The sequence below is a fragment of the Mytilus californianus genome, unplaced genomic scaffold (assembly GCF_021869535.1).
Source record: "Mytilus californianus isolate M0D057914Y unplaced genomic scaffold, xbMytCali1.0.p SCAF_8, whole genome shotgun sequence".
In the NCBI taxonomy this organism is placed as follows: Eukaryota; Metazoa; Mollusca; class Bivalvia; order Mytilida; family Mytilidae; genus Mytilus; species Mytilus californianus.
The window spans coordinates 94,433,527-94,449,871 of record NW_026262734.1 but is presented as its reverse complement, the minus strand read 5'-3'; the positions used below and the strand labels follow the sequence as shown (position 1 = coordinate 94,449,871).

Here is a 16,345-nt window from a genome sequence, read left to right as displayed (position 1 = left end):
TTAAAACGAAATCTGTTTTTAAACAGCTGGTAGTATGTTTGTGTTTGACTGTATATTAAAATGATAACTACACATTTCCATTCGCTTTTAACACAATTGTTCATTTTCTATATATAGACCTCGAGTGTAAAAAGATAGATTGCATTATAGACTTGATTATGAATTTATGATCTGAATTTTGTCACAAATTTAGTCTAGAATAATTATTGAAACAGATAAGCAATCAATTGAATAGATGAGAACTCAGTTTATAATTGATTGTTGAGAAGATAAATACATAATGATCATGGTATTTGGAAAATGTATGTTTTATATATTTCATGTTTATCTAGATGTTTGCATTTTCTATTGTGTATTTTATTCCATACTCTTAGTATGTAATAAAGATGTCAAGAAGACGATTGCCTTTGTAGCCATTATAAATCCAATGTTCATAAAATCTGAACAATTGAATTCTCCTCAAACACTTAATTAGTTTTTTCAATGTCACCCTTTTTTTGGGCAGATGTCCCTTTCATTTTTTTGCATACAGCCTTTTTGGTTGCTTCTTTGTCAACAAGAGCCTCGGTCAAAGTGTTTAAAGATTGAACTTGATAGTCAACATCACCTGAAAATGAAGTGAAATACAGTTGTGATCTTTTCTTGCAGTTAAGCTGATAAATATATGTAATAAGACATATTAAGCACCGTTATGAAAGTTCTTACAACTTAAAAAAATGTCTTACAGATTGGCAAAGCGACATGTATATGATTCACAGTAGACATATGATTTCAAAAGATACAGTTATATACCAAGGGATCATAAACTCAAGCATGAACAATATTATGGGCACCACATAATAAGCTGGATCTGCTAACCAATATAGATAACCTGAGACCACCCTAGTTTTTTATGGGGTTTATGTTGCTCAGTTTTATTTTTTCTATATTGAATTATAATGATTGCATTTTTGACTTTCCATCATTTTTTTAAATTTTTTTGCTCAGCTTTGTCAGTTTGTTCTCCAAATTTCAGTTTGATTGTTCCTTTCGACCCATTCACCATTCCTTACCTTCTAATCAATCAATGCTTAAAAAAACACGAGATCATCAATTTATGTGTTTTAACCAGCATAAACTGTTTTCTTTGAGAATCAAGTGTATTCACTAAAGTCTTACCGTTTGTTAACATGGACCAGGCTGATGTGATCGGTGGCACTATGTTTGTTGGTTTTGGAATCAAATTGACTAGTCTTGAAAGTTCCTTTCGATTTTGTTGAGTAGTATTTGATTTCCCTATTGTCAAGTAATCACCTATCTGGTGAACTGACATTCTGTCTGGTCCCTGGACTCTGGCCGTGATTTCATCTCCCTTCACCATATAAATCATTCTTTTCTCCGTTTTGTTTGTTTTCATTGACTGTAGTCTACTTCTCACAGGTCTAATGTCTTTTTAAAATAAATTGGAAAATAATCATGAACCCTTATGATAAGATTAATGAGAAACTTAAAATTGTGTTTTTGTTAGCCTATTAAAAGAAATCAATGACTTGAATTATTTAAGGCACAATGTAAAAATAAATGATACAGGGAGCTTCTAAATGTATAAAATTACCAAGTAAATATCAAACTAGTATATGTATAGGTTGTTACTAAACAGATAAAAGCCATTCCTGAAAATGTGAAGGTACAGTCATCACACAGGACATTTAGCTTTGTTATTCATAAAAAGTAATTGGAAAGACAATAATAAAACAAGTAATGATTCATATCCAAATCCATGAAGTGCTAAATATAATGATTGTTGAGGTGAAATATAGATTGTTGGTGATCATGGTATGCAAATGATCAAAAAAATATAATGTACATACTTGCAATCCTAAACTCCTCAAAAGAAGTAATCTCATTCCAATCCGTCGTCTCACTTGTACCTGTTGAGATAAGAGTATTATTCAGGATAATTGATAAGAAACCAATCAAAACACAATTACTTTAATCATAAAATGTAATCCTAGTTATCTTCGGTAATTAATTCCTGGTGGTTGCATTGATTTTGTGTACAAAATAACTACATAATATCAATGTCTTGATCATTATGATACCATTTTTAGAAACAAAATGACATTTTTCTACCCCAATATCTCCTAAATAAAATTAGGTTGGGGGTTGAGCCAGTCAACTCCAAAGCCTGCCCTGTGAAGAAGTATATTAAAAACTTCAATTGTTTTCTTTATATAAAGTATAACAAAAACTATTATATGCTTCATATTTAAAAATATATCATTCTAAAATAGGAAAATAATTCATTTTGGTCAATTTCCCTACTTTTTTGTCACCTTTTTCAATGTTCATAAATTTAACTATGGCGCCACATCTTGCCCATTCAATTTTGATGAAATTGGCAATATCTTGTTAAGTTGACCACATGTAACCAATTCAATATTTTTGTAAAGTAATCTCAACAGGAAAATGAAATTACTTTTCAATCAAACCTAAGTAGCATTTTTACAAATATCAATAACAAGTTTTAAGTTCAAAAAGAATGATAGTTTCAGTATCATAAAACTTAATGAACTTATCCATCATGATTAAATGCATACATACCACTCTCATCTACATTTTCTGTTGACTTCTAAAAATAGAAGATAAAAATTATAATGATTGTATTAGGAAATCAATTGATTTATCAAAAATTATCTAATAATGATAAGTATAAATTGTCTACATAATCAATTGTAAAAATCCTCTTGACAAAGTAAGAAATTTTAATTGTTTTCTAAGATTTGTTTTTTAGACGACTCTGAAAGACAATGTACATTTTTTAATGGTTATTAATATATTGAAATTAATATAACAATATAACATATTCTCCCTGAACCAAGAATGTATATCTAACCTGATCTTCATCTTTTTTCTGGATCTTCGGTTGTCTAACATTATCTACTAATGAAAAGAAATAAAACCATGAACCATTCAAATGTAAATGTTGATATTTTTTTGCAATTTATATTAACATTAATTGTTTCATTTTCTGTTATAAAAGACTAAATAAAACAAATTTTATTTGCGTAAGTGTGTCAAGAGGTTACCATATTTCATATCAACATAAGGTGATCAGAGGTGACAAAATCTGAAATCTACAGAAGGTGACCAGAGGTAACCAAATCCCATGTATGAATAAGATGACCAGATGTAACCAAATCAATTATCTGCATAAGGTGACCAGAGGAAGCCAAATCCGAAATATGCAGAAGATGACCAGATAATTACAATATCTGCATAAACTTAGGTAACCAAAACTTATATTTAAATCAGGTGACCAACAGTAACAAAACCCTATTATATCTTTTAAAAGTGACCAGTAATTACCAGATACCATATCTTGGGAAGATGACCACATGTATCCAAAATTAAGAATTTTGTAAGGAAATTCTAAAAGAATATTGAATTTACTTTTCAATCAAACCTAAGTAGCCGTTTTAACAAAAAATGATAACCAGTTTTGTGTTAGAATAGAATGATAATTTCAGTATTATAAAAACTTCATGTACTTATGCATCATATATAATGATTATATATCACAAATTAAATGCGTACATACCTCTTTCATCTACATTTTCTAGTGACTTCTGAAAAAAAAGATAACAAATACAATAATCGTATAAGGAAATCAATTGATTTATCAAAAATATCTACAGAGGATAAGTATCAATTATCAACTGAACATGCTCTTGGCAACGTTTGCAAATTAAATCATTCTCTAACGTTTGTTTTATAGATGATCATGGTAGACAAAGTTCATTCTGTTAATTGTAATAAAATATTAAAAGTAATATATAATACTTTTCTATATTCTTGTTGAACCCATGATGTATATCAAACCTGTTTTTCTTCTTTTTTCCCTCTCTTTGATTTTCTAGCATGTTCTAAAATGATAAAAAAAACACAACATGACCAGTTGTAGGTAAATATTGATGACAAGAAATAACCAAATTCGAATAATACATAGGGTGGCCAGAGATTTCCAATATATGCATGAAATGAACGGAGGTAAACAAATCCAATATCGTCGTAAGGTGACCAGAGGTAAGTAAACACATTCAATATCGTCGTAAGGTGACCAGAGGTAACCAAATTCTATATGTTGTTCAGATGACCAGAGGTTACCATATACCATATCTTGTAAAGTTGACAACATGTAGCCAATTTAAATTTTTATAAGGTTATCCCAAAAGAAAAATGTTTTTTTTAATTAAACCTTAAATGCCATTTCACAAAATTCGTAACAAGTTTAAAGTTTCAATAGAATAATAGTTGCAGTATTATATAGACACAAGGCGCTTATCCATCATAAATAAGAATTATATTTAACAAATTTAATGCAAACATACCTCTTTTATCTACATTTTCTAGTGACTGAAAAAGAAGATAAAATATATAATGATTACATTAGGAAATCAATTGATTTATCCAAAATAATATAATGAGGGTAAGTATACATTGACTTAATAATCAACTTTAAATGCTCTTGTCAACGTTTGCAAGTTCAAGCATTTTCTAAGATTTGTTTTTTAAAAGATCAGGATCGACAATGTTCATTCTGTTGAGATCATTAATATTTTAAATGTAATATGCAATACAATTCTAGTCTTGCTGAACCAGTAATGCATATCAAACCTGTTCTTGTTCTTTTTTCCTTCTCTTCGATTGTCTTACATTTCCTACAAATAATAACAAAAAATAACATGACTTATGTTTTGATGACCAGAGTTAATTAAATCTGAAATCTGCATAAGGTGACCAGAGGTCCTCAAATCCAATATCTGCATAAGGTGACCAGAGGTTCCCAAATCCAATATCTGCATAAGGTGACCAAAGGTCCCCAAATCATATATCTGCATAAGGTGAACAGATATATAACAAATCAAATTTCTTCATAGAGTCACCAGAGGTCCCCAAATCGGAAATCTGCATAAGAAGACCAGAGGTCCTCAAATCCAATATCTGCATAAGGTGACCAGGAACTCTAATCCAATATCTGCATAAGGTGAACAGAGGTCCCAAAATCCAATATCTGCATGAGGTGACCAGATTTATCCAAATCCAATATCTTCATAAGGTGACCAGAGGTCCCCAAATCCAATATTTGCATAAAGTGACCAGAGGTCCTAAAATCCAATATCTGCATAAGGTGACCAGAGGTCCCCAAATCCAATATCTGCATAAGGTGACAAGAGGTTACTAAATCTAGTATCTGCATTAGATGACCAATGGTAATCCGATTCCATATCATGTTAAGATCACTAGAGATAATCTGATACCATATATGATAAAATTGATCACTTATAGCTAATTAAATATTTTTCTAAGTTAATCCAAAGAGAAAAAGAAATTTTTCAATCAAACCTAAGTAGCGATTTTAAAGCTATCGATATCAAGTTGTAAGTTTAAATAGAAATTTAGTTTCAGTATCATATAGACGTAATGAACCTATCCATCATACTAAAAAAATGATAAAATAAATACAAACCACTTTCATCTTCATTTTCTGTTGACTTCTGAAAAAAGAAGTTAAATATTAAATAATCGTATAGGAAATCAACTGATTTATCCAAAGGATCTAATGAAGATACGTATAAATTGACTTCATTATCGGCTCTTGACAACGCAAGCAAATTCAATTATTTTTAAGATTTATTTCTAAATGATCATGGAAGATAATGTACATTATTTCTGTTCAGTGTTACTTAGATAGTAAATATAATGTTATAGTATTCTATATTTTGAACCAATGATATATACAAACCTGTTCTTCTTTTTTCACCCTCTTCAAATTTCTCACATTTTCTACAAATGATAAAAAAAACTCAACATTTAAAAAAGAAATTGTGGTATTATTGCCAATGAGACAACTGTTCACAACAAACCAAATGACACAGAAATTAACAAGTATAAGTCACTGTACGGCCTTCAACAATGAGCAACGTCCATACCGCATAGTCAGTTATTAAAGGCCCGGAAATAAGAAATGTAAAATAATTCAAACGATCATACATCTAAGACTACATATGACCAATTTTTGTAAAATTTAATGACCAGTGAATAACAAAATCCGAAATCTGCAAAAGGTGTCAACTGTCAAGAGAATTCCAATAACAACAGAAAGTGACCAAAGATAACTAAATACAGTATCTGCTTCAGGTGATCAGTGTTAACACAATTCTATATCATTTTAAGGTTGCTTAGGGTACTCAAATACCATATCTGGGAAAGTTGACCATATGCAGCCAATTAAATATACCAAAAATAATTAATTTCAATCAAACCGAAGAAGCCATTTTACAGCTATCGATAACAAGTTTTAAGTTCAAAAAGAATAATAGTTGCAGCATTATATAAACATAGTGTATGTTTTCATCATATTAAAGGTTTGATACAATAAATTAAATGCATACATACCACTTTCATCTACATTTTCTGAGGACTTCTAAAAAAAAGAAGATAAACATCTGATATTTGTATTAGTAAATTCAATTTTATTTATCCATAATTATCTTATGAGGATAAGTAAAAATTGACAAAATTTTCAACTGTCAATGCTCTTGGCAATGTTTGCAAGGTCAATGATTTTCAAAGATTTGTTCTTTAAAAGATCAGGATAGACAATGATCATTCTGTTGAGTGCTATTAATATTTTAAATGTAATATGCAATACAATTCTATAGCCTTGCTGAACCAGTAATGCATATTAACCTTTTCTTGTTCTTTTTTTCCTCTCTTCGATTGTCTTACGTTTCCTACAAATGATAAAAAACATAACATGACTTATGTTTTGATGACCAAAGGTAACAAAATCCAATATTTACATAGGGTGACCAGAGGTCACCAAATCCTATATTTACATAAGGTGACCAGAGGTCACCAAATCTAATATTAACATTAGGTGACCAGAAGTCACCAAATCCAGTATTTACATAAGATGAACTGAGGTCACCAAATCCAATATATGAATAAGGTGACTAGAAGTTACTCCATTCTAGCATATTAAGGCAAACAGAGGTTAACAAATCCGAACTGGTTAAGATGACCACATGTAATCAACTTAAATATTTGTGTAAGGTAATCAAGAAACAAAAAAAATGATTAGTTCAATCGAGCCTAAGTGGCCATTTTACCAGAAACGATTGCAAGTTTCAAGTTCAAAAAGAATAATAGTTGCAGCATTATATAAATATAGTGTATGTTTCCATCATATTAAAAGTTTGATACAATGAATTAAATGCATACATACCACTCTCATCTACATTTTCTGAGGACTTCTGAAAAAAGAAGATAAGTATATGATAATTGTATTAGTAAATTCAATTTTATTTATCCAAAAGTATCTTATGAGGATCAGTTTTATTTTATTGAATTATCAACTGTCCGTGCTCTTGGCAATGTTTGAAAGATCAATGATTTTTCTTAAATTTGTTTGTAGATGATCATGAAAGATAATGATCATTGTGTAAAGTTTTATCGGTACATTAAACTTAATGTAATAATATTATATATTCTTGTTGAATCCATAATGTATATCAAACCTGTTCTTCTTCTTTTTTGTCTTTCTTTGATTGTCTCAAATTTTCTACAAATGATATGAAAAACATCAACTAGTTGTATGCAAATGTTATTTACCAGAGATAACCAAATCTGAAAACTGCATAAGGTGACCAGAGGTAACCAAATCCAATATTAACATAAGGTGACCAGAGGTCACCAAATCCTATATTTCCATAAGATGACCAGAGGTAACCAAATCCAATATATGAATAAGGTGACTAGAAGTTACCCCATTCTAGCATATTAAGGCCAACAGAAGTTAACAAATCCCATTTCTGGCTAAGATGACCACATGATATCAACTTAAATATTTGTGTAAGGTAATCAAGAAACAAAAAAAAAATGATTAGTTCAATCGAGCCTAAGTGGCCATTTTACCAGAAACGATTGATAGTTTCAAGTTCAAAAAGAATAATAGTTGCAGCATTATATAAATATAGTGTATGTTTCCATCATATTAAAAGTTTGATACAATGAATTAAATGCATACATACCACTCTCATCTACATTTTCTGAGGACTTCTGAAAAAAGAAGATAATTATATGATAATTGTTTTAGTAAATTCAATTTTATTTATCCAAAAGTATCTTATGAGGATCAGTTTTATTTTATTTAATTATCAACTGTCCGTGCTCTTCGCAATGTTTGAAAGATCAATGATTTTTCTTTAATTTGTTTGTAGATGATCATGAAAGATAATGATCATTGTGTAAAGTTTTATCGGTACATTAAACTTAATGTAATAATATTCTATATTCTTGTTGAATCCATAATGTATATCAAACCTGTTCTTCTTCTTTTTTGTCTTTCTTTGATTGTCTCAAATTTTCTACAAATGATATGAAAAACATCAACTAGTTGTATGCAAATGTTATTTACCAGAGATAACCAAATCTGAAAACTACATAAGGTGACCAGAGGTAACCAAATCCAATATTAACATAAGGTGACCAGAGGTCACCAAATCCTATATTTCCATAAGATGACCAGAGGTAACCAAATCCAATATATGAGTAAGGTGACTAGAAGTTACCCCATTCTAGCATATTAAGGCCAACAGAAGTTAACAAATCCCATTTCTGGCTAAGATGACCACATGATATCAACTTAAATATTTGTGTAAGGTAATCAAGAAACAAAAAAAATGATTAGTTCAATCGAGCCTAAGTGGCCATTTTACCAGAAAACGATTGCAAGTTTCAAGTTCAAAAAGAATAATAGTTGCAGCATTATATAAATATAGTGTATGTTTCCATCATATTAAAAGTTTGATACAATGAATTAAATGCATACATACCACTCTCATCTACATTTTCTGAGGACTTCTGAAAAAAGAAGATAAGTATATGATAATTGTATTAGTAAATTCAATTTTATTTATCCAAAAGTATCTTATGAGGATCAGTTTTATTTTATTTAATTATCAACTGTCCGTGCTCTTGGCAATGTTTGAAAGATCAATGATTTTTCTTAAATTTGTTTGTAGATGATCATGAAAGATAATGATCATTGTGTAAAGTTTTATCGGTACATTAAACTTAATGTAATAATATTCTATATTCTTGTTGAATCCATAATGTATATCAAACCTGTTCTTCTTCTTTTTTGTCTTTCTTTGATTGTCTCAAATTTTCTACAAATGATATGAAAAACATCAACTAGTTGTATGCAAATGTTATTTACCAGAGATAACCAAATCTGAAAACTACATAAGGTGACCAGAGGTAACCAAATCCAATATTAACATAAGGTGACCAGAGGTCACCAAATCCTATATTTCCATAAGATGACCAGAGGTAACCAAATCCAATATATGAATAAGGTGACTAGAAGTTACCCCATTCTAGCATATTAAGGCCAACAGAAGTTAACAAATCCCATTTCTGGCAAAGATGACCACATGATATCAACTTAAATATTTGTGTAAGGTAATCAAGAAACAAAAAAAATGATTAGTTCAATCGAGCCTAAGTGGCCATTTTACCAGAAACGATTGCAAGTTTCAAGTTCAAAAAGAATAATAGTTGCAGCATTATATAAATATAGTGTATGTTTCCATCATATTAAAAGTTTGATACAATGAATTAAATGCATACATACCACTCTCATCTACATTTTCTGAGGACTTCTGAAAAAAGAAGATAAGTATATGATAATTGTATTAATAAATTCAATTTTATTTATCCAAAAGTATCTTATGAGGATCAGTTTTATTTTATTTAATTATCAACTGTCCGTGCTCTTCGCAATGTTTGAAAGATCAATGATTTTTCTTAAATTTGTTTGTAGATGATCATGAAAGATAATGATCATTGTGTAAAGTTTTATCGGTACATTAAACTTAATGTAATAATATTCTATATTCTTGTTGAATCCATAATGTATATCAAACCTGTTCTTCTTCTTTTTTGTCTTTCTTTGATTGTCTCAAATTTTCTACAAATGATATGAAAAACATCAACTAGTTGTATGCAAATGTTATTTACCAGAGATAACCAAATCTGAAAACTACATAAGGTGACCAGAGGTAACCAAATCCAATATTAACATAAGGTGACCAGAGGTCACCAAATCCTATATTTCCATAAGATGACCAGAGGTAACCAAATCCAATATATGAATAAGGTGACTAGAAGTTACCCCATTCTAGCATATTAAGGCCAACAGAAGTTAACAAATCCCATTTCTGGCTAAGATGACCACATGATATCAACTTAAATATTTGTGTAAGGTAATCAAGAAACAAAAAAAATGATTAGTTCAATCGAGCCTAAGTGGCCATTTTACCAGAAACGATTGCAAGTTTCAAGTTCAAAAAGAATAATAGTTGCAGCATTATATAAATATAGTGTATGTTTCCATCATATTAAAAGTTTGATACAATGAATTAAATGCATACATACCACTCTCATCTACATTTTCTGAGGACTTCTGAAAAAAGAAGATAAGTATATGATAATTGTATTAGTAAATTCAATTTTATTTATCCAAAAGTATCTTATGAGGATCAGTTTTATTTTATTTAATTATCAACTGTCCGTGCTCTTCGCAATGTTTGAAAGATCAATGATTTTTCTTAAATTTGTTTGTAGATGATCATGAAAGATAATGATCATTGTGTAAAGTTTTATCGGTACATTAAACTTAATGTAATAATATTCTATATTCTTGTTGAATCCATAATGTATATCAAACCTGTTCTTCTTCTTTTTTGTCTTTCTTTGATTGTCTCAAATTTTCTACAAATGATATGAAAAACATCAACTAGTTGTATGCAAATGTTATTTACCAGAGATAACCAAATCTGAAAACTGTATAAGGTGACCAGAGGTAACCAAATCCAATATTAACATAAGGCGACCAGAGGTCACCAAATCCAATATTTCCATAAGATGACCAGAGGTGACCAAATCCAATATATGAATAAGGTGACTAGAAGTTACCCCATTCTAGCATATTAAGGCCAACAGAAGTTAACAAATCCCATTTCTGGCTAAGATGACCACATGATATCAACTTAAATATTTGTGTAAGGTAATCAAGAAACAAAACAAATGATTAGTTCAATCGAGCCTAAGTGGCCATTTTACCAGAAACGATTGCAAGTTTCAAGTTCAAAAAGAATAATAGTTGCAGCATTATATAAATATAGTGTATGTTTCCATCATATTAAAAGTTTGATACAATGAATTAAATGCATACATACCACTCTCATCTACATTTTCTGAGGACTTCTGAAAAAAGAAGATAAGTATATGATAATTGTATTAGTAAATTCAATTTTATTTATCCAAAAGTATCTTATGAGGATCAGTTTTATTTTATTTAATTATCAACTGTCCGTGCTCTTCGCAATGTTTGAAAGATCAATGATTTTTCTTAAATTTGTTTGTAGATGATCATGAAAGATAATGATCATTGTGTAAAGTTTTATCGGTACATTAAACTTAATGTAATAATATTCTATATTCTTGTTGAATCCATAATGTATATCAAACCTGTTCTTCTTCTTTTTTGTCTTTCTTTGATTGTCTCAAATTTTCTACAAATGATATGAAAAACATCAACTAGTTGTATGCAAATGTTATTTACCAGAGATAACCAAATCTGAAAACTGTATAAGGTGACCAGAGGTAACCAAATCCAATATTAACATAAGGCGACCAGAGGTCACCAAATCCAATATTTCCATAAGATGACCAGAGGTGACCAAATCCAATATATGAATAAGGTGACTAGAAGTTACCCCATTCTAGCATATTAAGGCCAACAGAAGTTAACAAATCCCATTTCTGGCTAAGATGACCACATGATATCAACTTAAATATTTGTGTAAGGTAATCAAGAAACAAAAAAAATGATTAGTTCAATCGAGCCTAAGTGGCCATTTTACCAGAAACGATTGCAAGTTTCAAGTTCAAAAAGAATAATAGTTGCAGCATTATATAAATATAGTGTATGTTTCCATCATATTAAAAGTTTGATACAATGAATTAAATGCATACATACCACTCTCATCTACATTTTCTGAGGACTTCTGAAAAAAGAAGATAAGTATATGATAATTGTATTAGTAAATTCAATTTTATTTATCCAAAAGTATCTTATGAGGATCAGTTTTATTTTATTGAATTATCAACTGTCCGTGCTCTTCGCAATGTTTGAAAGATCAATGATTTTTCATAAATTTGTTTGTAGATGATCATGAAAGATAATGATCATTGTGTAAAGTTTTATCGGTACATTAAACTTAATGTAATAATATTCTATATTCTTGTTGAATCCATAATGTATATCAAACCTGTTCTTCTTCTTTTTTGTCTTTCTTTGATTGTCTCAAATTTTCTACAAATGATATGAAAAACATCAACTAGTTGTATGCAAATGTTATTTACCAGAGATAACCAAATCTGAAAACTGTATAAGGTGACCAGAGGTAACCAAATCCAATATTAACATAAGGCGACCAGAGGTCACCAAATCCAATATTTCCATAAGATGACCAGAGGTGACCAAATCCAATATATGAATAAGGTGACTAGAAGTTACCCCATTCTAGCATATTAAGGCCAACAGAAGTTAACAAATCCCATTTCTGGCTAAGATGACCACATGATATCAACTTAAATATTTGTGTAAGGTAATCAAGAAACAAAAAAAATGATTAGTTCAATCGAGCCTAAGTGGCCATTTTACCAGAAACGATTGCAAGTTTCAAGTTCAAAAAGAATAATAGTTGCAGCATTATATAAATATAGTGTATGTTTCCATCATATTAAAAGTTTGATACAATGAATTAAATGCATACATACCACTCTCATCTACATTTTCTGAGGACTTCTGAAAAAAGAAGATAAGTATATGATAATTGTATTAGTAAATTCAATTTTATTTATCCAAAAGTATCTTATGAGGATCAGTTTTATTTTATTGAACTATCAGCTGTCCGTGCTCTTGGCAATGTTTGAAAGATCAATGATTTTTCTTAAATTTGTTTGTAGATGATCATGAAAGATAATGATCATTGTGTAAAGTTTTATCGGTACATTAAACTTAATGTAATAATATTACATATTCTTGTTGAATCCATAATGTATATCAAACCTGTTCTTCTTCTTTTTTGTCTTTCTTTGATTGTCTCAAATTTTCTACAAATGATATGAAAAACATCAACTAGTTGTATGCAAATGTTATTTACCAGAGATAACCAAATCTGAAAACTGCATAAGGTGACCAGAGGTAACCAAATCCAATATTAACATAAGGTGACCAGAGGTCACCAAATCCTATATTTCCATAAGATGACCAGAGGTAACCAAATCCAATATATGAATAAGGTGACTAGAAGTTACCCCATTCTAGCATATTAAGGCCAACAGAAGTTAACAAATCCCATTTCTGGCTAAGATGACCACATGATATCAACTTAAATATTTGTGTAAGGTAATCAAGAAACAAAAAAAAAATGATTAGTTCAATCGAGCCTAAGTGGCCATTTTACCAGAAACGATTGCAAGTTTCAAGTTCAAAAAGAATAATAGTTGCAGCATTATATAAATATAGTGTATGTTTTCATCATATTAAAGGTTTGATACAATAAATTAAATGCATACATACCACTCTGATCTACATTTTCTGAGGACTTCTGAAAAAAGAAGATAAACATATGATAATTGTATTAGTAAATTCAATTTTATTTATCCAAAAGTGTCTTATGAGGATCAGTTTTATTTTATTTAATTATCAACTGTCAGTGTTCTTGGCAATGTTTTAAAGATCAATGATTTTTCTTAAATTTGTTTGTAGATGAGCATGAAAGATAATGATCATTGTGTAAAGTTTTATCAATATATTAAACTTAATGTAATAATATTCTATATTCTTGTTGAATCCATAATGTATATCAAACCTGTTCTTCTTCTTTTTTGTCTTTCTTTGATTGTCTAAAACTTTCTACAAATGAAATGAAAAACATCAACTAGTTGTATGTAAATGTTAATTACCAGAGATAACCAAATCTAAAATATGCATATGGTGACCAGAGGTAACCGAATCCAATATTAACATAAGGTGACCAGAGGTCACCAAATCCGAAATCTGCATTAGGTGACCAGAGGTAACCAAATCCAGTATTTCCATAAGGTGACCAGAGATAACCAAATCTAATATATGAATAAGGTGACCAGAGGTAACCAAACCCGTTATTAACATAAGGTGACCAGAGGTCACCAAATCCAATATATGAATAAGGTGACCAGAAGTAACCCCGTTGTAGTAAGGCAAACAGAGGTTAACAGATCTAATTTCTGGTAAAAATGACCACATGTAATCAAAATTAAATATTTGTGTAAGGTAATCAAGAAACAAAAAATGATTTGTTCAACTAAGCCTAAGTGGCCATTACCAGAAACGATTGCAAGTTTTAAGTTCAAAAAGAATATTAGTTGCAGCATTATATGAACTTTGTGTACATATCTATCATATTAAAGGTTTAATACAATAAATTAAATGCATACAAACCACTCTCAAGGTGACCACAAGTATTCAGATGCAATATCGCGGTAAGGTGAGCAGAGGTAACAAAACCTAATATTTACATTATGTGACAAGAGCTAGCAAATCCAATAAATACATATGGTGACCAGAGGTAACCAAATCCAATATCAGCATAGGTGACTAGATGAACGTATTCCAATATTTACATAAGTTGACCTGAAGTAACCAAATCCGTTATCTTCATTAGGTGACAAGAGGTTACCAAATCAATTATCTGCATAAGGTACACAGAGGTAACCAAATCCTATATATGCGTAAGATGACCAGATGTAACCAAATCCTATATGCGGAAGGTGACCAGTGGTAACAATTCAAATATTTGCAGAAGGTAACCAGAGTTAACCGAATACTATTTTAGCATAAGTTGACCAGATGTAACAAAAGCCGCTATTTGCATAAACTAACAGAGGTAATCAAATCCAATAATTGCATAGGTTGACCAGAGGTAATACAATACTTTTTTGCATAAGATAACCAGAGGTAACCAAATTCAATATTTGCATTAGTTGATCAGAGTTAACAAAATCTGAAATCTGCATAAGGTATTATCCATCATATTAATTGATTTAATCAACAAATTAAATGCATACATACCATTCTCATCTAAAATTTCTATGGACTTCTGAAAAAAGAAGATAAAAATATAATAATTGTATAAGGAAATCAATTGATTTATTCAGAAGTATCAAGTGAGAACAAGCATAAATTGACCCGATTTTTAATTGTGAATGTTCTTGACAATTTTTGCAAGTTCGTTCATTTTTTTTAGATGATCAGGAAGAAAATTCGATGGTAAAGTGTTTTCAATGAAAAAACATTTAAAATGTTATGCAACAATCATCTGTAGTCTTGATGAACCAATTATAGATATCAAACCTGTTGTTGTTCTTTTTTTCCTCTCTTTGAATGTCTAACTTTTTCTAAAAAAAAGAATAAACAAAATCCATGAAGAGAAACTAAAGGTTAATATTTTTAAAGTCAGTACAATTCAGAGTAAAAATATATACTCAAATTATTAAATTGCAATATAAAAAAAGGGTAACCTCTCTGTCAAGTATAGATTACCTTGAACAACACGAACCATTTAGTGCTTTTAAATAAGTGTGGGTGAAACATAAAAAAATTAATAGCTTAACGTGAACTTGGAAAATTGTAATTATTGTGTCAAGCAGAACATTAAGTGAGAACTATAATATGTAAAAGTAGTGGCATATTGACTACACATTGATTATATTTGAAGCATACAGATTTAGGATAAAGCACACCAAACTAAAAGTTCACAGTATTTTATACATTACCATACATCTGTATATAAGAAACAAAAAAATAAATAAAATCCAACAGCTTATACAATGCAAACAAGAAACTGACAAGTTATATAACAAAATCATTTGAAAAGACAATATTTAAAGAAGACTTAAAAAGTAGTGTGCACTAAGCAAACGGTACCTATGCCAGCGTCATTCTGTATTAATCAACTAAGTCATGAGGGGGAACATTAAACGTCTGCCTTTACCATGTGAGTCTGAATGTGAGAACAACACATCTTTGGATTTCAAAGATATCTTAGAATAAGTTCATTTAGTGCAATCTATAAAAAATGTAAGAAATATCAACATGAATATATCTACAAAAATTAATAAGTCGACTTCTGTTATGAAATTAAACGCAACTTATAGAATTATTGAACAAATGGAAGAACAATGA

The 16,345-nt window shown here is 29.7% G+C and overlaps 1 protein-coding gene across 1 annotated transcript; it reads right to left on the bottom strand.

Moving 5' to 3' along the window:
• Window positions 1–440: 440 nt before the first annotated feature.
• On the bottom strand, window positions 441–16,157 carry LOC127712908 (myb-like protein X). Its single transcript, XM_052219504.1, has 33 exons — window positions 16,143–16,157; window positions 15,233–15,260; window positions 13,992–14,035; window positions 13,700–13,727; window positions 13,187–13,230; window positions 12,895–12,922; window positions 12,384–12,427; window positions 12,092–12,119; window positions 11,581–11,624; window positions 11,289–11,316; window positions 10,778–10,821; window positions 10,486–10,513; window positions 9,975–10,018; window positions 9,683–9,710; window positions 9,172–9,215; window positions 8,880–8,907; window positions 8,368–8,411; window positions 8,076–8,103; window positions 7,563–7,606; window positions 7,271–7,298; window positions 6,733–6,776; window positions 6,439–6,466; window positions 5,786–5,826; window positions 5,510–5,537; window positions 4,657–4,700; window positions 4,371–4,395; window positions 3,862–3,905; window positions 3,581–3,608; window positions 2,876–2,922; window positions 2,584–2,611; window positions 1,851–1,910; window positions 1,159–1,428; window positions 441–607 (listed from the first exon to the last, which is right to left on the bottom strand). Exons 1-33 carry the CDS (start codon window positions 16,155–16,157, stop codon window positions 468–470), a joined length of 1,518 nt encoding a protein of 505 aa, XP_052075464.1. The 3' UTR covers window positions 441–467.
• Between the last annotated feature and the right edge of the window lie 188 nt (window positions 16,158–16,345).

Coding starts and splice junctions, on each gene's coding strand:
- LOC127712908 (XM_052219504.1), bottom strand. Junction 12,428..12,894: donor AGAAAATGTAGATGAGAGTG/GTATGTATGCAT, acceptor TATCATTTGTAG/AAAATTTGAGACAATCAAAG. Junction 608..1,158: donor CTGGTCCATGTTAACAAACG/GTAAGACTTTAG, acceptor CTTCATTTTCAG/GTGATGTTGACTATCAAGTT.